Below are 24,017 nucleotides of genomic sequence, written 5' to 3'. Positions count from 1 at the left end.
GGAGCCTCAGTTTTGTAGGAAGTAATATGGAGAACACAAGTCCAGAGGGAAAGGTTCTGTGTCCTTTATACTGTACTCAGAGAAATGGATTTTTTTTTAAAAAAAAAAAACATAAATCAATTCAACAGGAGTACAAACTGGAGTGGCTCTGTTTCAGCCATGTAGGATTTCATGAAAATACATGTTTAAAAGTATAACAGGTTCACAAATACAAACGCAGATATGTAGCATCGCTATTATACAGAACTTACTTCTGGGCGAATAGAAGGGAGAATCACTATTTCTTGCAATGCTTGTTTCGCTAATTCTTGGCCAGCTACGTCAGAAAATTTGACAGATGGGCCGCTGTGAAAAAAGAAAAAAAGGATGATGGAAAAAAAATACACTAACACGAAAATGTTAGGATGCTGCAGACTTGTAAAGCATGCAAGGCAACACACATACCTGTCTATAATTTCATTCAAAATAAGATTTGCAAGGTTGCTATCTACATTTTTTAAATTCTTCATATCTTTTTTCCTGAGTCCAGTTGTAGGTGTTGTTGGCTTATTTGGTCTAGTATTTTTTATGCTTGCTCCCTTAAAAAAAAAAAATTAAGTAAGGATTACAAAAAGTATGCACACACACACACCGGAAACAAAATGAAGTTCATATCAAAATTGGAAAATGTAAGCGTATACCCTGCTAGCTGCATGAGAGACTGGCCTATGTGAGGAGGAGGAGGAACTGGAACTGTTCGGTATTCTAGGCGAATGGGAAACTATTGGAGATACAGCTTTGGGTGTGGCTTTTACACGAGGAAGAGAATTACTTGCAATGGAGACTGCATCTTTCTTTTTTGGAACTGCACCCCTTTCTAAAATGAAAAAAAAAAAAAAAAAAAAAAAAAATGTAAGCAACAATATTAAAATAGTGAAAATACACAATTGTACACAATCAAATTTGAAAGCCATGTCTTATATCTCTGTGCATTTGTGGTGCTGTTCATTTTGTATTTTTGACAGTTTTATGATTTACATCTTTCATCTTTTCTGTAAGACTGAATAGTTAATGCTTTGCTGTAAGGTTATGTTCGCTTAGATGTTCAGCATTTGTGCATGGCTCATTACTATTAAGCAAAATGTATGTTTTTAAAATTCAACTGCAGTAACGAAATGTTAAAGAAGATAAAGCACAGGTACGGTTGTCAAAAATAAATATGTTTTTAGTTAAAGGCCTGTACTACATACTAGAGGTGCAACGAAGGGAAATTTTGGTGCCGAAACTGAAAATTCAGGATGCACTTGGCGAAAAGTGGAAAAAAGAAAAAAAAATTGTCACCTTTAGCACATGAAAAGCTCAAGAAAAATGTACCTCCCCATTGAAATGCATTAAAAGCGCAGCAAGAACACATCAATATTTCATCCATGTTATGTTTTAGATGCAGATTTTAAATCCTATGAAAAACACACCATAAGCAGAGTAAAATTGTAGCAAAATCGCCTGCGTTTTCGGTGCCATTATCAGCGTTTTTTTGGTGCATCTCTACTACATACAACTGCAATGCAGGCAAACCTTAGCATCTCATTAAATAATGCACTAATATTAATCTGACAGGAGCATTAGCACCAACATTCACTTACACAAAAGAAACAGGGTACACAGTCACATTCGCACATTTGTTGGCATCTCCAACTGCTGCAAGCATTTATGGGACCTTCCTGGGAAATGTGAATTACTCTATTAGGAATTTCCAGGTGATACATGCATATTCAATAACACAGACAGGTTCCCCTGACATGACTTAGCAGGACCAACATATCAAAATCCATAGGTAAATCAGACTGCTTATAAAATACAATGGTTCACCTAAAGTGTCATTGTACAGAGTAGTTGCAATATTTCTTCCAAGCTAACCATTGAATCAGAAGTAGCGGTGACTCACAAACTTAGAATTTACTTATGTATCTACAGGTAAATCTCAAAAAATTTGAATATGATCAAAAATGTAATTTATTTCAGTAATTTAATTCAAAAAGTGAAACTTATATTCTATAGATTCATTACACACATAGTGGTATATTTCAAGCATTTCTCTTTTAAAGTGATTGTAAAGTCTTTTTATATATATTTTTTATATATATATATATATATATATATATATATATATATATATATATATATATATATATATATATATAAACATTTTATACACACATTGACTGATTGGTAGCAGCGTGAACCAATGGCTCAGCGAATCAGGAGGGAGAGTCTCAGACGGCTGAGATCGTAGTGGCCATTGCTGGATAGAGATGGGGTTTAGGTAAGTTTTAGGGGGTGCTGGGCAGGCTGCTGCACACAGAAGGCTTTTTATCTTAATGCATAGAATGCATTAAGATAAAAAAACCTTCTGACTTTACAACTCCTTTAATTTTGATAATTATGGTTTACAGCTAGTAAAAACCCAAAATTGAATTTCTCAGAAAATTTTATATATTGCAGAAGACCAAAAAAAAAAAAAAAAAAAACATTTAATACAGAAATGTTTTCTTATTGAAAAGTATGTCCACGTACAGTATATTAAAAAAAGTGAAAATATCAGCGCGACTATGTGTGGAATCGCACACTGGTTATCAATAAATACTTTTTTTTCTAAAGTGATCGCAGCAGCTATATGAAATTATGTGAATCACTGCACAAACAAAAATAAATGAATAGATACAGCGCCACTGACATAAATAATGTGCAAATAAGCAAAAATGTGCAAATAACTGCTGAATGTGTTAATATAGTCCAGATATGAAAATACAAAATCAATAGGTGCTAGAAAAAATATCTGGTGTAAACATATAGAAACTCACCCAATATAATAAAATATATCATAATATATAATACAATACAAGTGACATGAAAACCATTAAAGATAATAGTCCATATAATCGGTAACTAAAATAATCACTAAAGTGCTCGAATGCTCATCCAGTGACCAATATGGATAATGTAATATCGCTGTTAGGTGAGATAACAGTCTCTTCAGTAACCACTCAAGTGCTCAAATGGATAACGTTGGTGCTCGTGATCCCACAACCAAAATCAGATGGCTTCTCACCTCCAGGCTCTGACCCGTTTTTCACCACTGGGTCATACACGCTAGATATCCTAGGGAGATGTGCAGGGTCACGCCACCAAATCTTGGAGTCCTAGGGCACTGCAAGGGCTAGTGATTGGCTATGTCTTCCTGATCCATACTCATAATTCACAGCATATGGACATGAAAGAAGGGAGAGGTTGATCGCTCTCTGTTAAAATTATTTATTAAAAAGTAACAGAAAGGATGCACTCACATACTGCACATTAGCTGTGTGGGCTGATGCAGACACTGACACACGGGAAGAGACACAGCTTCCGCTGATTCCGCCAAGCCCGTTCCCTTGGCTGTGGTTTCGCTAGATAGTAGGTAGGGACAGTGGGAATCTCGTTCATCTATTCATGCGCGTCACTAATTCGATGACGAGGCATTTGGCTACCTTAAGAGAGCCATAATTACTTCGGCGTTCACCCGCGCTTCATTGAATTTCTTCACTTTGACATTCAGAGTACTGGGCAGAAATCACATTGCATCAACACCCGTCTCGGGCCTTCGCGCTCCGCTGATTCCTGCCAAGCCTTTTCCCTTGGCTGTGGTTTCACTAGATAGTAGGTAGGGACAGTGGGAATCTCGTTCATCCATTCATGCGCGTCACTAATTAGATGACATTCCGCCGATTCCCCCAAGCCCATTCCCTTGGCTGTGGTTTCGCTAGATAGTAGGTAGGGACAGTGGGAATCTCTTTCATCATCATTCAGCTGTGTCTCTCCCCATGTGCATCAGTGTCTGCATCAGCCCGGACAGCTAATGTGCTATATAATGTGAGTGCATCCTTTCTGTTACTCCTTTCTGTATTAGAACTCCCTCTCCCTTCTTTCATGTCCATATGCTGTGAATTATGAGTATGGATCGGGAAGACATAGCCAATCACTAGCCCTTGCAGTGCCCTAGGACTCCAAGATTTGGTGGCGTGACCCTGCACATCTCCCTAGGATATCTAGCGTGTATGACCCAGTGGTGAAACACGGGTCAGAGCCTGGAGGTGAGAAGCCATCTGATTTTGGTTGTGGGATCACGAGCACCAACGTTATCCATTTGAGCACTTGAGTGGTTACTGAAGAGACTGTTATCTCACCTTACAGCGATATTACATTATCCATATTGGTCACTGGATGAGCATTCGAGCACTTTAGTGATTATTTTAGTTACCGATTATATGGACTATTATCTTTAATGGTTTTCATGTCACTTGTAAAGTATTATATATTATGATGATATATTTTTGCGCAATTGCACAATTCTCCATATATTATATTGGGTGAGTTTATGTTAACACCAGATATTTTTGCTAGCACCTTTATACCTATTGATTTTGTATTTTCATATCTGGACTATATTGACAGATTCAGCATTTATTTGCATGTTTGCACATTTTTGCACGTACAGTATAGTATGCACTCAATACTAGGTCCAGGATCCTTTTGCATGAATTTCTGCATCAATGCAGCGTGGCATAGAGGCGATCAGCCTGTGGCGCTGTTGAGATGTTTTGGAAGCCCAGGTTGCTTTGATAGCAGCCTTCAGTTCGTATGCATTGTTGGGTCTGATGTCTCATCTTCCTCTTGACAATACCCCACAGATTGTCTATGGGGTTTAAGTCAGGCCAGTGTGCCGGTCAATCAAAGTGATATCATGATCATTAAACCAGGTATTGGTACTCTTGGCAGTGTGGGCAGGTGCCAAGTCCTGCTGGAAAATGAAATTAGCATCTTCATAAAGCTGGTCATCAGAGGGAGGCATGAAGTGCTCTAAAATTTCCTGCTAGAGGGCTGCGCTGACTTTGGACTTGACAAAACACAGTGGACCAACACTAGCAGATGACACGGCTCCCCGAATCATCACCGACTGTGAAAGCTTCACACTGGACCTCATGCAACTTGGATTCTGTGCCTCTCCACTCTTCCTCCAGACTCTGGGACCTTGATTTTAAAATGAAATGCAAAATTTACTTTCATCTGAAAAGACTTTGAACCACTGAGCAACAGTCCAGTCCTTTCTCCTTAGCCCAGGTAAGAGGCTTCAGACTTGTTTCAGGTTCAGGAGTGGCTTGACACGAGGAATGCAACAGTTGTAGCCCATGTCCTGGATATGTCTGTGTGTGGTGGCTCTTGAAGCACTGACACCAACCATAGTCCACTACTTGTGAATCTCCCCAGATTCTTGAATGGCCTTTACTTCACAATCCTCTCAAGGCGGAGGTTATCCCAGTTGCGTGTGCAACTTTTTCTACCACACTTTTTCCTTTCACTCAACTTTCCATTAATATGCTTAGATCCAGCACCCTGTGAACAGCCATGTTCTTTCCCAATGACCTTTTGGGACTCTCTCTCCTTGTGGAGGGTGTCAATGACTGTCTTCTGGACAACTGTCAAGTCAGCAGTCTTCCCCATGATTGTGTAACCTACTGAACCAGACTGAGAGGCCATTTAAAGGCTCAGGAAACCCTTACAGTTGTTTTGAGTTAATTAGCTGATTCGAGCGTGCCACCATGAGTCTACAATATTGAACTTTCACAATTCTATTTTTCTGAGATACTGAATTTTTGGTTTTCACTAGCTGTAAGTCATAATCATCAAAATTAAAAGAAAAAAAAATGCTTAAAATATTTCACTCTGCGTGCGATGAATCTATATAATATAGGAGTTTCACTTTCTGAATTGAATTACTGAAATAAATTAACTTTTTGATGATATTCTAATTTTTGAGATGCACCTGTACTTGCAGAACATTATCTGCCATTACAACCCTACATCCAGGTAACGGATATAAATCATTTATGGGGGCGTGGCGAGCGCATGAAGCGGTAAGATGCGAGTCACTTCAGCTCCCGCACGGACCATGTATCACACGGCTCCCAGCACCCGCTAATCCTCTGGAACGACACACAATGGGCAAGAGAAGCTGCAGTAAAGGTCGACGGCCCTCGGGCACACAACCCGAGGGAGAAATCGGACGATTTTTCACCGACTCTGGAGCAAATCACAGCAGCTCCCTCTCCTCCAAGATGGCGCCAACACGCTCCTCAGCACAACAAGCAGCCTCTCAGGTGAGGACACGGCATCGCACACATTTCCCACAAGAATCGGACAGTATGTCGGTCCACTCTGACTGCCCCTAACCTGAATCACAATGCTCAGGTGAGAGCTGGGACATGGAGGCATACATTAAAGCCCTCCCGAGCAGCCACGATTTTGAGGCCTACATTAAAAAGGCTAGAGCACTCCTATAAGCAGGAGATTTCAGACCTCCACAGGGATGTAGCTGGCAGACTGGAGGATATTGAGCACTCTGTGGACTCTACAGTGTCTAAACTGAACACACATGAAGCTATCCTCCAGGAACACACTACCCAAATCCAACAGCTCTTTTACCACAAGGATGATCAGGAAAACAGGAGCAAGCGTAATATTATACGCATACGAGGCCTACCTGAATCAGTTGAAACCAAAGACCTGCCATTATCCGCTACTGCCCTATTTAACCAACTCCTTCAACAGCCCAAGGTCACCCCTATAGAGCTAGATCACATTCATAGAGCTCTGGGGCCCAGGAACCCCAGACCCTGCTTTCCCCAAGGACATCATCTGTAGAGTACATTATTACAAAGTGAAGGCTGCCATCATGCAAGCTGCACGCACCCAGGACTCCATTCTTTTCTTCTTTTCAACGACGTGCCAGTCAAATTATTGACTGATCTCTCCAAGTTGACCCTCGACTTGCTTCGAGCCCTGAAGCTGCTGACCACTGTACTGCAAGCCAAACAGATCAAGTACCATTGGGGCTTCCAGTTTCATCTCTCGGCTTCGCATGAGGGCAAGTCCGCCATATTTTGCACCCTCGGAGACCTTGCTAATTTCCTAGAAACATTTTAACTACCTCAAATCTCCATACCGGATTGGCCCCTAAAACCAGCTACCCCTGGCCTCCCTTTGTCCACCAGCTGGCAACAACGCTCTAAAAAGAAGCGCCCTCGGTCAACCGCCATTAAATCGCCTGCTGGTGAAGGTTGAGACTGCTCTGGTTGACGACAAATCTCCAAGATATCCTACTGTTTGTTGCAGATCGTTTTACTAATGTTGTTTTGCATATACAGTACCTATGGGTTTTTCTTACCTGATATTAAATTCTTCATGTTGTTGAATGTTTTGTTCCTTTCCAACCATTACTATTACTAGATTGTCTTCATAAGCTGTCTTTGCGGGTTTCTTCACTTTCTCTCCTGCTTTCCCCCACTCTCTATACTAATCTCATCTAACCTCTTCTTAACCTACTCCTGATCCCCCTCGGCTTTCTTATACGAGATGAGTTCTCCAATATTGATTACTTCCCCCATTCTTCCTGTCTCCTAGATGGCGTCTCCAATTTCCCCTGAAAGTATCCTCTTTGAATTGTAGAGGTTTTAATACCCCCGAAAAACGTAGGCAATATTCTACCACTTCCATAAATTCCGTTCCCAGATACTTTTCTTAAAAGAAACCCATTTCCGATCTGACAAAATTCCCCACTTCAATAGTAAACATTACCCTATATGGTTTCACTCAATGAACCTCCCTGCCAAGTCTAGAGGGGGTTTGTATAGTGTTCCATTGCTCCTTCACACCCAAAGTTTTTGATTCCTATATAGACCAGATATATCTTTCTGTAAATTCAACTCTCAAGAACAGTTTTCACTATTGTTAACGTGTAGTCTCCCAACCAATTCCCAGGTCTCCCAGGACCAATTGTGCTTCTTCTCCTCCTAGGTGATGTCTTGTCTGGAGTCCTTCTTCACATCCAACATTATTTTCGGTGGGGACCTCAACACTTCACTTCTCCCGAGACTTGACTCTTTATTCGGTAAGTCCTCCTAGTCCCCTACCTCCTTGACCAAAATTCGTTCACTTTTCACCAAAATGTCGCTGGTTGACGTGTGGCGGGCGTTATTCCCCCCCCACCCTGGGAGAGATTACACATACTTCTCTCCTGCCCACTCGTCCTATAGTCAGATTGACTATTTCTTGATTTCTCAATCACTATTCGATTCCACACCTTCCTCATCTATCGGGTTAAGACTCTGCGCAGACCACTTCCCGGTACACTTGGCCGTATTCCCCAGCGCAATAAAAGACCCTCTTGGAGGGTGAATGACAACCTACTCGCAGACGCGGCTTGCTCCCAAGCAGTTACCCAAACCATTTGCGATTTCGTTAGTAATCATACTCACGACCACACTAACCCGCTATTGAAATGGGAAGCACTAAACTGCGTTCTTAGGGGTATATTTATTCAATATGGTTCCTGACTTAAGAAAGAAGGCAACTCAGTCATAGGAGTGTTCTATCACAAATTGCCGCATTGGAAGCCACCCATAAACGTACGTTTGGCCCCCTTACATTGGTAGAACTGTCTAAAGCCCGTCGCGATCTTTTACGTCTATTGGCAGAACGCTCTCTTATTGCTACAGACAAGGTACGTCACGTCCACTATTCTCAGGCTAATAAATGTGGCAAACACCTTGCCGGTATAATACACCCCAGGCAACTCCGCTCGGCAATTCCTTTTATCCTCTCCACCTCATATACCAAACGTTATGCCAATTCGGAAATTGCTGAGGAGTTCCATAATTACTATTCCTCTTTGTATAATTTGCCTCCCTTACATGCCTCTCCTTCCAATACCCCAGATATGTGCACCTACTCCCAGGAAACAGCCCTACCCCTTATTCCTGCATCTGACTTGAATGAACTAGAGACTCTCCTCTGTCTGAAGCAGACTTCCTTCAGGTTATCAAGGGCCTTAAGAATGGAAAGAGTCCTGGCCAAGACGGGTTCACTCCCCCCAAAAAAATTTTGCACCCCTTCTGGCTCCAATTCTTTCCCAGGCCTTTAACTCAATCGATGACTCCCATCTACACTCTTCCCTCCTTCTACAAGCTACAAGCACAGATAGCAGTTATCCCTAAACCAGGAAAAAGATCCCTCCACCTGCAGCAATTACAGGCAAATCTCATTACTAAATGTTGACGTAAAATGGTTTGCTAAAATCTTGGCTAGCCACCTGTCCCCTCTACTCCCCCCCAATTATTCATAGAGACCAGGTGGGGTTCGTATTTGGGACCTGAATACAATACTACCAAAACACTTTTTAATTTCTTTCGCCCAACGCAATCACATTACTGCCTGTCTACTCTCATGTGATGTGGAGAAGGCCTTTGATAGGGTCAATTGGGCATTTCTCCGATTGGCACTCACTCAAAAAGGCTTGGGCTCCAAGATGCTTACCCGCATCAGGTCACTATACTTAACCCCCTCTGCCACGGTAATGGTAAAACGGGACCCAATCCAAGCATTTTCCCCACTGCGAATGGTAACCGCCATGGTTGCCCTTTATCACCCCTATTTGCCATAGTCAGAACATCTTGTTTAGGCTATCAGATTTAACCCCTCCATACATTGTATATCTGCCCCATCAGCCCATTACAAATTATCCCTGTATGCAGATGACCTTCTCATATGTCACACAACCACACATTAGTATCCCCTATTTTGGTAAAGATTCATAGGTTTAGTGCAATAAGCAACTTTAACCTTAACCTAGCTAAAATGGAGGCCTTAAACATCTCTCTACCACCTAAAACCCTATCCGCACTCCAAACCAACTTTCATTTTCGTTAGCAATCTACAGTAAATACCTATCTAGGCACCCCTATTCCCACACGCTTATCTGACCTCTACGGTCTTCTATACAGCTCGCTTCTCTCCAAGATGAGACGGCTAATTGAGTCACAACAGAATATCCAAGCCTCCTGGTTCGGCCGTATCAACATACTGAAGATGGATTTCCTCCCCCCAACTGTTGTATTTATTTCAGGCTTTGACGATTGTGCTCTCCTCTACTTTCTTCGGAACTCTTTGCTCTCTTGCGATCCGGTTTATTTGGTGTGGGGACCACTCCAGGCTGAAACAAACTTCTCTGCCCCCTCACGTCTGAGGGAGGAGCAGGCCTTCCGGACTTTGAAATATATCATACCTCTGCGATTGTGTCTCGCCTCCTAGAGTGGTTCCATCGCCCCCTGTACAGGGCCTCAACAGTGATCGAACAGGATATGTCCCCTATAGACTTGCATGCATTACTTTGGGGATCGGTCTCCTCCTTTAAATCATTTGCCACACTCTCCCCTCTAACAATTACTGCCCTACAAGTTTGGTATCGCAGGAGGGACATTTATGCGCTCTCTTCAGACCCCTCTCCGTTAACCCAGCTGTTTGACAACCCGGCCCTCCCGGAAAGTAGAGAAGTGCAGACGTTTGGGTCTTAGGACCAATCCTCCTGGCCTACAGCGCAAACTTTTGTACAAGCATCCTCTGGATCCTTTGTAGCTCTATCTAACACCTCCTCCTCTGCAATAAATTGGCTGATGGAATTCCGACTTTCCTCCTATTGTAAAACACTATTAGCCTCGACCTGCACACACAGACCCCCATTAGAATACCAATGTATGTGTCTCCTCCAGAGATACCCTTGCCCCACCCTATCAGGGATATACAAATCAATATTGGCTCATACTCACAATAAACCCCCTATGTTCACGAAATTGTGGTCCAGGGAGTTGGGGGTTTGAGGTCCCCGCCGAGGATTAGCATACTGCTTACTTATTCACTCATAAATCCTTTATCTCAAGTTATGCTCAAGAGAAGAATTATAAAATACTTTCTGGGTGGTACCGAGACCTGGTTACAATTAACCGGATCTTGCCAGATACCACGGACACCTGCTGGCGATGTCATGACCGGAGAGGAACATATTTGCCCATCTGAGGGGAGTGTGACCATATCCGTCCTTTTTGGTCACAGATTTTTCAAATTTACACGGAAATGTATAATGACCCCCTTACCCCCTCACCCTACATAGCGCTGTTGTCCATTCTCCCAGACAAGGCTCACTCTCAAAAATTCAGTTTACTGAGATTCTTCCTTTCTGCTGCTAGACAACTAATCTCAAGACATTGGAAGAGCCCCTCTGTCCAAACTTTGTCCAATCACAGCCGGTCACATGTAAATGAGGAAGTGTCGTTTATCGGCTCCCCCTATCTTTCCTCTATTTTTCCCACTCCTCCCCCAGTAATACAGAGAGATCTTCACCTCAGGTCCCAAACTCTACATACGTCTTCCCCCTTACACCCTCTAGCCTGCCCCATTCTCAATTCTCCTAGCCTATGTCTTAAGTCACATTAGGGCAAGCATAGGATACCCTTTGACCACTCTGCTGTCATCAACAATGCCTATTAGGTAACCCAGAGGCAAAAAGCAGCTTTGAGCTTCTTCAGATAGGTCTTAGAAATATAATTCCCAAGACCTTTCTTCTTCCATTAAGATAAAGTTGTTCCGATAATCGTACGATAAAACTCGCTTTCGACCTGATCGCACGATAATCTGATCGTTAGTACACAGCTTTCGACAGCCGATCACGACAGTTGGTCCAACAAAATCCTTAAGGGACAAACAGGAAAACTTCTGTCGTACGATAGCTCCGCGAACGACAATCGTTTTTTCAGTACACTATGCGTCCGCTAAAAATTGATCGACAAAGACCGTGCATGAACAGAAACACTAAACTAGCACAGAAAAAACCTGGCTGCCATTGTTTGTTTTGCACCATCGGATATGTAGCTAAGCAACCAGGAAGCTTTTCCCGAATCGTACGACAAATATTATACGGTTTGTACGCATTGTTGAATTCGAGGTTAGTATCATGCAACAAAATGCGAACGATAAGTTGTCCGATTATCTGAACGTATGTACGGGGCATAAGTAAAGCGGAAGAATCCCAGTGATGTCACCACCCATATATGGTCAAATGACATCACCAAAAGACCCCCGCCCCCCTGCATACAACAGCTTTCATCCTGTCTAGACTTTCTATTCAAAACAGGTGACAAGCAAAGGAAAGGGATGTGAAAATAGAGAGAAGAAACTGTTTTGGCAATATATAGACATAAAATATGTACTTGTTCTCTCTCAGCTGAGGAGGAGACAGAAAAGCTAATTCATGTGCCTGACCAGTCCCTCCTATACAGAAACACAGGGAATGCAATGATTTATGTAAATTGTAATTTCTAATACAGTCCCACAGAACATTGCCAGAAAGAAACAGGAAGAGAATATCTGAATGCATTTTTTAAAAGAACTAATGAGGGATATGAGAGTGCAGAGGTAAGCAAAAATAAAAAAAGAAGAATTACATTAGGATTGTAATCTGTTAATCATGATATTTTAAGAAATTAGAGGTTTATTGCCAAAGGTAATTAACAAAAACACGTTTGCCTTTGTGACACTGCCCACAGGACCAGTTTGTGCTTGAATTATTGTGGATCATGATCGGTAATCCAAAATGTCCAATTAATAGCCAAGTATACAATTATTCTAAAGGCCCGTACACACGATACGAAAATCGGAAGGAAAATTTCGTCCGACGAACGATCTGCCGATTTCTGGATTGTTAGTAAAGTGCTTTCGACAGCCGATTACGAATTTTCGGACGACAAAAACTGGATGTGCAGGCTATAACATTTTATCGTACGTCAACACAGCGTCTGATTTTTGTTTAATTTGTGCAGTTTTAGTCGTAAAAAAATCGTAAGAGCAAGACTAAGGCATGCTCAGAAACTAAAGAACACATACAAAACAATACAAAACACATACAAAACACGACATCGCTTCTGAAGTTGAATGCTGTCGTACGGGAATTTTCGTATGAAAGTAACCTCTTCACTTTTGACGTGAGACTAGCATGCAACAAAAAACGGACGACAGATCGTTCGATAATCTGATCGTGTGTACGAGGCTTTAGTGTAAGTAAATCCAAAATATCTCCTACAAGGTCTTCTCCTTAGGGTCCCCACTTCTAGCAAAAAGGCAAAAAGAAAAATACACAGGAGACAATAAAAGGGTTATTAACCTTTAGATTGACAATGCCAATTAGGCTCAGATTTTCATGAATACAATCAATAGGTTGCCTGTCAGTACATTGAACTGTACAGTTAATTACTTCCACCACAGCCTTTGTGTTACAATAATTATACAGTAGCTCCTAATGGGATAATATTCAAGAAGGCCCTCTTAACCCTCTTGTAATTTATTGTATTGTAACTGTATTGTTTCCCTTTGATAATGTAAAAGCGCTGCATAAACTATTGGTGCTATATAAATCCTGTATATTAAGAATAATAATAATTCACGAGCAAGTAAAGTTTACTTATTTTGTAACCATGTCATAAGGCTTTTTTTGTAGCACAAGTTATTTTAACAAAGTGGTCACAATCTAATGCCTGGTACACACTAGGAGTGTCAGCTCTGGTTGGAGCCACTGTACTAACTATCCGAAGTTAGTGCAGCGATCTACCCCACTAATCTGTTGTGTTCTGACAGAGGGACACCCACCCCGCTAGAACACTCCAATCAACACTCTCTGCCATTGGCTGAGAGCGCTGATCAGGAGTCTGTCGGCTGCTGGTTTTCGAACAGACAGACCGACATACACATGGGCCGAATGACGGCCTTTTTTTATTTTTTTTATTTTACCAGCCGCTGTCTCCCTACATTTGGCCTGTGTGTATGGGGCTTTAAAGGTTCAGAATGTTACTGAGAAGCCATAATGCTTAATGTTAGATTAGGGATATTCTGAAGTAAACACACCAAATCCAAAATGGTTTTAAAATCTGTATCCACTCAAAAAATAAAACAAACTTTCATGTTATCCAACTGTTGGTCATAGTCGAACTATTAAAGTACATAGATCAAGCTATTAGATGAAACACGTTCAAGATGCCTTACCCAACGTTCTAATCTCTAATGAGCAACTGCAGACCCCGCAGGCCATCTAACTTGTTCTAGTCTGATTATTTCACAAGTGTCTACTGGTCTGTAGGATGGGCATTCCTATTTTAGGATAATACCCAGCTAAATAAGACAAAAAAAAGAAATTTACCATTTTCATCCACCTTTAAACGCAGGTCAAGCTGTCCACCAAAATGTGACAGTTACAGGGGCTGGGACTGGGACATACCTAGAACAACGAATCTTTTATTCATATTGTTTCAAAATTACACCTCACTGAAAAAAATGATGCTGTGATAACTGCTTAAAGTGGAACTGTAGTCAGACAAATGAGTCCCGCTAGATCAATTCAGGCTGGCCCATTCTGCAGATATAGCTATCGAATACGTGCCTATACGATTTAAAACCGTGTAATACACTGTCAACGCCACTGCACATGCTCGGTTGTCCTCTTTTTTTGGCACTGTGCCGAAAACAAGAGCCACTAGAGGCTGATCTGCTGACAGCCTAAGATTTACTGCTGCTTGGTGGCTCTAGGATTCAGCAAAATGGCAGCCTCCAGCAAGAAAAACACGAACAATGATGGAGGTAGTTTACAGCACACACTCATTTTGGTAGCATAATTATTAAATGTGGAATGTATGTTCCTTGCTAAAGAACATTATTTTTTATAAAGTAGTTATGGGTAAAGTTTCAGGTAAAGCTGGAGTCCAGCTTTTATTTGTTGCTTATTTAAAGTTCATCTAAAAGTATATACTCTCCACAGTTTGTTGCACAGTGAAATCACTTCAGTGTTATCAAAGAGCATTGTTAGGCTGTTGCAGGAAGTAGAAAGTCAACAGATCTACTGGCAGGATCAACAGGTAATTGAAATATGTTACCAGGGGGAATCAGAAAAAGTGATGCGTTAATGCTGACAGATTACAGGATATATGTTGGTTTTGCTTTTGACCATAGTTCTACCTTGTATATGAAAATTGATGCCATACTCGGATTTAAAAACAAGGAAGTGGTTGCCTAAAAACAAGTCCAAGCAAAATAAAACATCAATGAAACTAAACCCACCTGGCTTCAGAAGTCCATTGCGTAAAGGCAGGTTAGTATTTTCACTACACACTTCCATTTGCTTGTTCTGACCTTGTATATCTGCTTGCAGCTTTGCTACGCAAACAGAGGAAATGGAGGAAATAAAATGAACAAAAATAAAAGTGATGGGGGAAAAAAAAAAAAAAAAAAGACAGACAGAAACTGCTGCTTTACAGATTTCATCTTGAGAGAACACATGTTAATGTTAAGAAAAAACTCCAGTTTTGTTAAAACACACCACACAGCCTACCTAATAATTTATTATTAATCATCCCTTTCTATAACAACAATACTTAAGTTTGTAGATGGGGATCCTATAATTCTCATCCCTCTGCTCTTGCGAACATCTGGCGGTTTTTCCGATAAGTCTGCACAGAGTTTGAGGTCAAATTACAGCAGTTCCTGCAATGCCTATTAAGGTACATTGTATCCAACATCATGTTCAGGGAATTTAAAGGAGACGTCCAGGAGATACAATTAGAAAAGACAGTGGGAGATCCAGATTATCACTTAAACCCAAGATTATTCTCCTCCTACCTCTGGTGTGAGGATACACAATATGTATTGCACAAAAGGCCCTTACTTATGTACATCCAGCCCAATATTGTGTATGTATGTGCATGCTGGGAACTTTTAAAGGGTACGTTTACCTCTCTGAACATGTTACACCTATATTTCGGGTGTAACATGTTCAGCATCTGCCTGCTCTTTCCCCGATCCCCCTCCCTGTAAAAGCGGGCTGGGGATCTTCTCCCCGCACCTGTCAAAATTTAAAAAGGGGAAGTATGGCCAAAGCTCTTTAGGCCATACTTCTCATGGGAGTGCACTTATTTATGCACCTCATGTGACCCCGATTTAGACTGTTAAGCTGACGTCACAGAGGCAGTCTAGGCTATACAGGGACGCTGACTTTATTAAAGGTTGTGGATCCACCCAGATGCATGACCAGCAGTTGGCTCAGCCTCTCACCATGCCGCTGAGAGCCTGAGCCAGCCACTCCCTCCCCTGCACAGCCCAGCGCTACAATGAGTGCACAAGCGGCAGAGCAGAGAGCTGGTGACTGACTTATCAGCGCTCTCTGCTCAATGAAGACTGAGATCAGATGTGATCAGCTCTCTGTTCTCGGTGTAGATATCGGATCGATGCTGCATCCACACAGGGGAGTATGTTTGTTTGTTTGTTTTAATCCCACACTTCTCTTTTAAAAGGTGTCCTTTCAAATTATATTTCCTGGAGCTTCCTTTTAGGGCTTATTAATAAATCAATGCATTAATTATATTATTTTATTAGCAAGACAATCTTAGCACGCAGTACTAGTGTTTAGAAATCGCAATGGGAAAAGTATAAAGATACTAGAATCTGCAATAGGGTTACCAAAATGTCCTTGCAATGTATTTTTTTTTCAAGTTTTTGCTTTTTTAGCTCAACAAAACTGGAGTTTCACTTTATAAACCAGCAGTAAACGATACTTTTACTTTTTAGAATTGGACAATAAAACATTTCTATTCGTTCTATTTTTCTTCTATATCAAAACGAAAATATGCAGATAAGGCAAACTGCCCACTGTAGTTCATAGCTGTGGTCAACTATAAAGCTGGCTATACACCAATAGATTTTCAAATTAACGTTTGTGAGAATATTCGTATGAAAAATCATACAAAAACGCATTGTACATTCAATGACTGGACAAATGTCATTTGAAAGTATTTCAAAATTGTATTTGCTTTTAACATTCACATAAACAAATAGAATTTTGTTTGAGAAAATTTTTCCACCCTGCGCCTTAAGCCCCGGTTCACACTAGGGCAACCTGTGAGGCGACCTGGTCGCCTCACAGGTCGCCGCAGGTCGCCTCCCATAGGAAAGCTGCGGACCCGTTCTAATAGGAGCGACACAAGTCGCTCCGACCTAGAAAAAGGGTCCGGAGCTTCTTTGGGGCGACCAGGAGGCGACCGCCATAGACTTCAATGTTATGAAGTCCGTGGCGGCCGCTCCGAGGTCGCGGCGCGCTGCTCGCACCGCGATCTCGGAGGTCGCCCCTGAAAGTAGCGTCGCTCCTATGTGAACCGGCGCTCAAATTTCTCATCACTCTGGTCAAAAACAAACACTGATTTGACCCCATTAATGATTAAAAAGTTGAATGAATGCTCTTAAACGAAAAGCATATCAAATAAAATTCTACTAGTGTATAGCCAACGTTAGAGTTGGCAATGACGAGCAGTGTTTTTACAACAGCAGATTTGCTTCTGTTTCAACAAGAATCAGACAGACATGATAATCAATGCAGAGAAACAACGTTTAAGAATTATGAAGGGCATGATATCATGTGAATCACAATAAAGTGTCAGAGGCAAAAACATAATCATGTGTTTATTTTATGTCGGAGTGCACTAGGTGGCTTGTTCTAGTTCTTTCCCAAAATTGCACATACACAATGATGGACATCCTGGGATGCAGTCATCAGATAGCCACCTTTCCCCTCCAATACTTCCAATATCTGTTTATTGCCATTTACAAACCAATCAGCTTTGAAGTCATAATTTCTTTAAATAGTAGGCAGGCTGCCCTATACCAACTAAGAACATAAAGGGAAACTATAATTCATTTTCAGCAAGCTTCATGTTCTTCCTGGTTTTTAAATAATTGTAAAGATTTAAAGATTAGGTAATGCAACTACTTCAGAAAGTCATGCATACCTCTCAAATTTCTCTCATTGAGCCCCTTGAACTGATCAAAAGAAATCCAGATTCCCCCATATATACTAAATAGCACTATCTTTAGCTAGGCAAAAAATAAATAAAATATTATATATATTTGTTTTAATCTTTTATTTTTTGTACGTGGGCAACACACATATTGGTGTCAGCTGCTTTTCACAGATTAGGAAAGGTTGCACATCCAGCTCCTTTGATCTTTCAATCGAAATTTGTAGAGCTGGCCAACAGGGCAACCCACAGCTAAAATTTCAGTTGATGGAGTGGCCAAAATTCATGCTGTGTTCTTCCAGCTTTTCTCCAACTGCTTAACAACTGTTGTGCTTAGTAATAATCCAAACAGGAGTGCATTGGTTTTAATCAGTTGGCTAATTTATAGATCTACACTATAAAGTGTAATTTCAAGGCATACCAGTGTAAACTGTTCACAGTGTAAAACGCTTTGTTTTCATTGAGAAAATGCAAAGTAATTACTGAATGGCACTGCCAAGCAAGCCACCTCCTTTGTTCACAATACAGCAGGACAGCTGCTTGGCACGGGATCCGGAAGCTAGTGAAGATCGATGTGCGGTGTAGTAGCGGTGCCTACTACAGTGACCTGCAGCTTTCACAGCAATCCCATAGGTTTGGCACATATATACTTACATTGGTCTAAACTGGACCAATTTAACTAAAACAATTTTAAGTAAAAATTGCCATACTTAAATGTCAGCTATACAAGTCCAGTCAAATCCTTTCTAAAATTTAAACCTGCTCCAACCCTCATTGTGGGCCCTACTTCTACTTTAAATCTATAATGTAGAATATGCTCCACTATCCAATATATGCCTAAAAGGGACTGCACACATTCATGCAATGATATTTTACCATGCAGCATGTTTAAACTAAACAGCAAACACAAATATATTTGCAAATGCATCACTATTCTTTACATAGGCCCACACAATTTAAACACAAATCAGTTACAAAATAAGGACATCCATTGGACACAGACAATATATATATATATATATATATATATATATATATATATATATATATATATATATATATATATATATATATATATATATATATAATGCAATCCTTCTACACAGAAGAAAATTGCACCAACAAATTGGGACAAGATTAAAGTCATGCCAGAATTAAAATTGACATGCACTAAAATTACCATGGTGTAGACATGTACAAACCAATATAAAATTTCTTCACCTACACTCAGTGCCCTGAACAGAGTTCAAAAGCTTCCATCTAAAACATGGATAGGCAACCCAAGCGGTTTTGCAAGTCCAACAATCATTCTACTGAATGCAAGTTTTCTTTTAAAATGTTTAAATTGATTAGTAATAAAGAAAACATGTAAAACAAAAAAGGCCCCAAAAGCCTGCCCCTCCTCCAGCTAACTCTTACCCCCAGAATTCGCAGTCTACCTTCTCTGACAGTAGCTGTAACTCCCACTCTCTTATCTCAATTCCCCCGATTCAAAGTGTTAGCGCCCCACCAACCTCCCCCAGCCTTATGTGTGCCTCTGTCAATGACCTTTTCCTCTCAAACTTCCTCAATCTCCTTGCTATTACTGAAACCCATCACACTATGCAAAAATGAAAAAAAATTGTAAAATGAATAAAAAAGCAGCTGTAAAATCCAGGTAAAATTTACAACACACAGACTTTGAATTTAATTCCTGAAATTCGCAAAAAATAAGAGACTGGAAAAAACTGAAACAAAGGCACGGTGCGTTCCCTACGCACCATAAGCCATAGGTATTAAAATGTAACTTTTGAATTTCCTATAAAACATTGTCTGGACACATACACAAAAATGGAGGGTGAGTTTATTGGTTGGCCAAAAATGTATTGATGATTAGTGCACACAATATTGAATGATCAAGCCAAAAGAGAAAATGAGGAAAGAGGAGACAACTAGGCCACTGGACAGGGGATATCCTATAGAAGCACTCCTAGATAAGATCAGAGGGGCAAAAACTTTTCTCACCTGTCATCTGTAGTCATACATAATAAGGGTCCTAACTAGCTCACACTTCTAGTCCAACCAGGACACACCCAAGACTTTCTCTCATGGAATCTCATATATTAGACCTGTCTAAACAAAATCACTCATTTTGCTTGCTCCTCTTGCTCATCAAGCCTACCTATTAAGTAGCATTAGAAGCTATAAAACGATGTCTCTGACTAATATCTATACATAAGCTCAGGGCCGGATTAAGAGAATTATGGGCCTGGTGCTGAGGATTTTGGTAGGCTTTAAGGGCTGTGCATCAGCGTGCGCTCTGAGGTGAAAGGGTGCAGCTGAACAGGCCCAATGCTATGGAAGTCCCAGGCTTCCATAAGAGCCCTACATGGGCGTGAGTTGCACGCCCTGAGGTGAGGTTGAAGGGCGCAGCTGTGCAGACCTAACACAACATTACAGAAGCTAAATACCTGGCTTACCTTAGGATGGCCCGCAGTGCCCGTTATTAATCCCCCTACAGGCCCAGGTGGTTCATTTGGAATGCAGGACTGGTCATGCCAGGGGAGATCACTTTCTGTCGGCCCGTTGCTTTCTGGTAAATGTAGGAGAGGGGTGCGGAGTGTACGTGGTGAGTGGTACATGTAGGAGAGGGGTGTGGAGTGTATGGCGGTGGGTGGTACATTTAGAAGAGAGGTGTGGAGTGTATGGCTGTGGGTGGTACGTGTAGGAGAGGGGTGTGGAGTGTATGGCGGTGGGTGGTACATGTAGGAGAGGGGTGTGGAGTGTATGGTTGTGGGTGGTACATGTAGGAGAGGGGTGTAGAGTGTATGGCGGTGGGTGGTACATGTAGGAGAGGGGTGTGGAGTGTATAGTGGTGGGTGGTATATGTAGGAAAGGGGTGTGGAGTGTATGACGGTGGGTGGTACATGTATGAGAGGGGTGTGGAGTGTATGACTGTGGGTGGTATGTTTGGGAGAGGGTTGTGGAGTATATGACTGTGGGTGGTACGTTTGGGAGAGAGGCTAGGAGTGTATGGCGGTGGGTAGTATGTGCAGAAGAAGGGTGCAGATGGTATAAAAGTATATGGTGTGAATGAGTCCTAATTTATTGGTCCAGCACTGCAGAGGCCATTTGGCAGTGCCAAGCATGGAACAATTGAAGTTAGCTGTACAGCACTAGTACTGGGCTCCTACGCTGCTGTCACTGACCCTCCCCCTATCTCAAACCCCTTCCTCAAGACCCTGCACACAAGTCTCAACATCTTGCATAACCCATCAACTCACCTCCCTCAACATATCCCGCAGAACGAACTTCTGCAGGCATCCTCCCAGCGGGATCATTAGCAGTCAGAAGCTCCCACCTCCACCTCTATAGTCTTTTTGCAAGCAGCACTGGAGGACACTAATCGGGGGAGCGCTGAGAGAGGTCCATCAGTGCCCATCAATGCAGCCTCACCAGTGCCCACCAATGCAGCCTCACCAGTGCCAATCAGATCAGGTGCATCAGTGCCCATCAATGCAGCCTCATTAGTGCCCATCAATGCAGCCTCACCAGTGCCCATCAATGCAGCCTCACCAGTGCATGGAGATTAGAGAGAGGAGGAGAGCTGCCGGATTACACAGAGCGGGGATCTCCTGCTTACCCGGCGTTGCTGCTGTCATAAGAAATCCTGCCTCCTGGACCGGCTCCTATGATAGACTTCAGCAGTGTGCTGTCTATTAGAGGAGCAGGTCCAGGATGCGGGACTTCATATGACAGCAGCCATAGGGTAAGCGGGAGATTCTTGCTCTGTGTAATCCAGAGGTACTCACCCCCCTCCCCTCTGAGGCAGCCCAATAGGTAAGTATAATAAGGCTTACTTGTAGGGAAAATAAATATCTCTTAGGCTCCATGTACACGGGACGCTGGAAATGGCCGTTTAGGAGCAGTTGGGCGTTTTTTTCAGAAGCCCCTGAACCCATCTACATTTTATCTTATCTGTCCATGTACACCAGGTCGTTTACAGTCATTTGCAGGCAGTTGCCTTCAGGGACTGTTTTTAGAACGCAATTATTTGCGTTCGAACGTGTGTTTCCCGGCGTTTCAAACGCACAAACGCGTCTGAACGCGTACGAACGCGTCTGAACGCGATGACCCGCGTTTAGCGTTCGCGTTTTTACATTTTAAAAGGGGAATAATTTTTTTGACCTCTAGGAACGCTTCTAAACGCAAACGCCCGCAAACGCCGCTAAACACTCGCTAAACGCGGGTACAAAACGCGACCGAACGGACGTTTCAAACGTCCTAAAAATTCCAGCATTCAAAAAGGGACTTTTAACAACGTCCCGTGTACATGGACCCTTAAATGTGCACTGTTTTGGAAAAATTTACCCTGGATGCAGCCAGTTGTGTCACTGGCACATGCACTCTGAAGGTACGGCATACTTTGCTGGACCTTCGGAGCATTGTGCCGGAACTAAGGGCTTCTGGGACTGGATACAAATTGACACCCACTAATCAGCAAGTCCATACACAGCTATAGTACAGTGTTGTGTGCAGAGGTGCTGTTTAGCTTCTTCTGAATGCAGCAGACTATCTGCCCTGTGTGTCCCTGTGACTGTAGTGTGAGCTATAGTAGATAATTGGAGACTAGACAGGATCCATCAGCAACACTCATTAGTTATCAGCACCTGAGTCCATGAGGATCAACTACAGTTATGTGATGGGTTTGGTACTGTAACCTCCCACAGACAAAGTTCTCTCTCTCCCCTCCCATAAAGTTACATTTGGTAACTTCTTCCCTGCCTGAATGCACGTTTTGATATAGTAAAACAGCCTGTTGCTGTGAAACTCACCCCTGTTTTTCCTGTCACAAAGTCATGACATAGCCCCAGCCCCACACAGTAGCTGCCTGCCGTGGTTTACTTACTGCATGTGGAGCAGAGACGTTCCACTGAAGCTGTCTGCCGGGAGGAGGGGGGGGGGGGTACTCAGAGGGAGGGGGAAGAGCAGCAGAGTGACAGACTGCCCTCAGCTCAGCCAATCATAGATCAGCTATACCAAAACTCAGACAAGAGTAAAGCCTCCTGTTTCTCCTCAACCAATAACAAGCAGTCAAAAACTGCTCTGGGAGGGATCAGAGCTCCAAAACCTCCCACCCAATCAGCCCTGCAAAGCGGGGACAGATTCAGTCGGGGCTGGGACAGTGTCCTCAATCCGGGAACTGTCTCCAAAAAACGGGGACGTCTGGTCACCTTATCTCTGATGTCCATAACACATCCTTACCCCGGTGCTGTCTCTCTGTGTCCACCCTGAGTGCTGTGCAGGGAGATTCTGAGGGAGCGACATGCTGTCACACGTAGCACAGAAGCCGGGCTGCTGTGTTTACAAGTGACAGAAAATAGCGGTGACAGAATCTGGCCAGCCAGGGCCTATATTATGGTAGGGGCCTGGTGCTGCAGCTCCAATAGCCCCTATGTTAATCTGGCCCTGCATACGCGCTACTCAAAGAGCTTGGTGGCTGTCTGGCAGTTGGACTAGCTAATATTCGCCTGCCTGGTCTGAATCTGAAGACTGAAAAAGCTATTCCAACCTGCCTCATAACAAAGTTCTCTCTCAAAATCTCTTATAAAGCCTATCTCAAAAAATATGGTCTGTTGGAATCCAGATAGCTACACACTACTCGATTGGCTGGCTCCTCTTGCTTGTCAAGCCTTCCTAATAGATTGCATAGAAGACTATAAAGCTCGGTCTCTGACTCATATCTAAGAAAGTCCCGAGTAACTTCTCTCATGGCAAAGCTATCCACTAGAGCTCATATCTATCTATCTATCTATCTATATATATATATATATATATATATACTGCTCTCAGCGTTAGATGGCTGACTAGCAAGTGGATTGCCAAATATTCTCCTGCCTAGTGGCTAGAAATGCTGATTAAGCCTGCCTCAAAAAAAAAAAAAAAATCTAGTTGCTAATAGAACGATTACTGCCTGCCAACCTGAGAAAACACCCTCCCCATAAACCATCCTGTATCCCAAATAATATTAGTGCTCCCAAAAACCTATAACTTTACATGTTTCGCTTATTAGATAAGCTTCGTCAGGAGTGAAAATAAAAAGAAAGTGTGTTGGAAAATAAAGAAAATGGAGGGGACCAAACTATCTCCACATGGTTAGAGTCAAAATGTCATCCCCCCCCCCTTCTTCCCTCTACTTATAGGGTTTTCCCATGCGATTTCCATATTTGCGTCAGCACGCATGTCACAATGCAAATTTGCGCCATGTCGTAATAGGACATCACGACGTTACCGCGGAATCGCATC

At 42.2% G+C, this 24,017-nt stretch overlaps 2 protein-coding genes across 2 annotated transcripts in view; both read right to left on the bottom strand.

Moving 5' to 3' along the window:
* Positions 1-24,017, bottom strand: part of HNRNPU (heterogeneous nuclear ribonucleoprotein U) — a 458,517-nt gene that overhangs the window by 132,022 nt on the left and 302,478 nt on the right. The gene's annotated exons all lie outside the window — the stretch shown is intronic.
* The window catches only part of SPAST (spastin), a 118,090-nt gene that overhangs the window by 49,065 nt on the left and 45,008 nt on the right, over positions 1-24,017 (bottom strand). The window contains exons 4-7 of the mRNA XM_082248942.1: positions 15,007-15,102; positions 681-856; positions 445-578; positions 252-345 (exon numbers count right to left, since the gene is read on the bottom strand). Coding sequence (XP_082105068.1) covers positions 252-345; positions 445-578; positions 681-856; positions 15,007-15,102 — 500 coding nt within the window. The remainder of the gene's footprint in view (positions 1-251; positions 346-444; positions 579-680; positions 857-15,006; positions 15,103-24,017) is intronic.

This window comes from Pelophylax lessonae, assembly GCF_965119305.1.
Source record: "Pelophylax lessonae genome assembly, chromosome: 3".
Lineage (NCBI taxonomy): Eukaryota > Metazoa > Chordata > Amphibia > Anura > Ranidae > Pelophylax > Pelophylax lessonae.
This window is presented reverse-complemented; position numbering and strand designations above follow the sequence as displayed.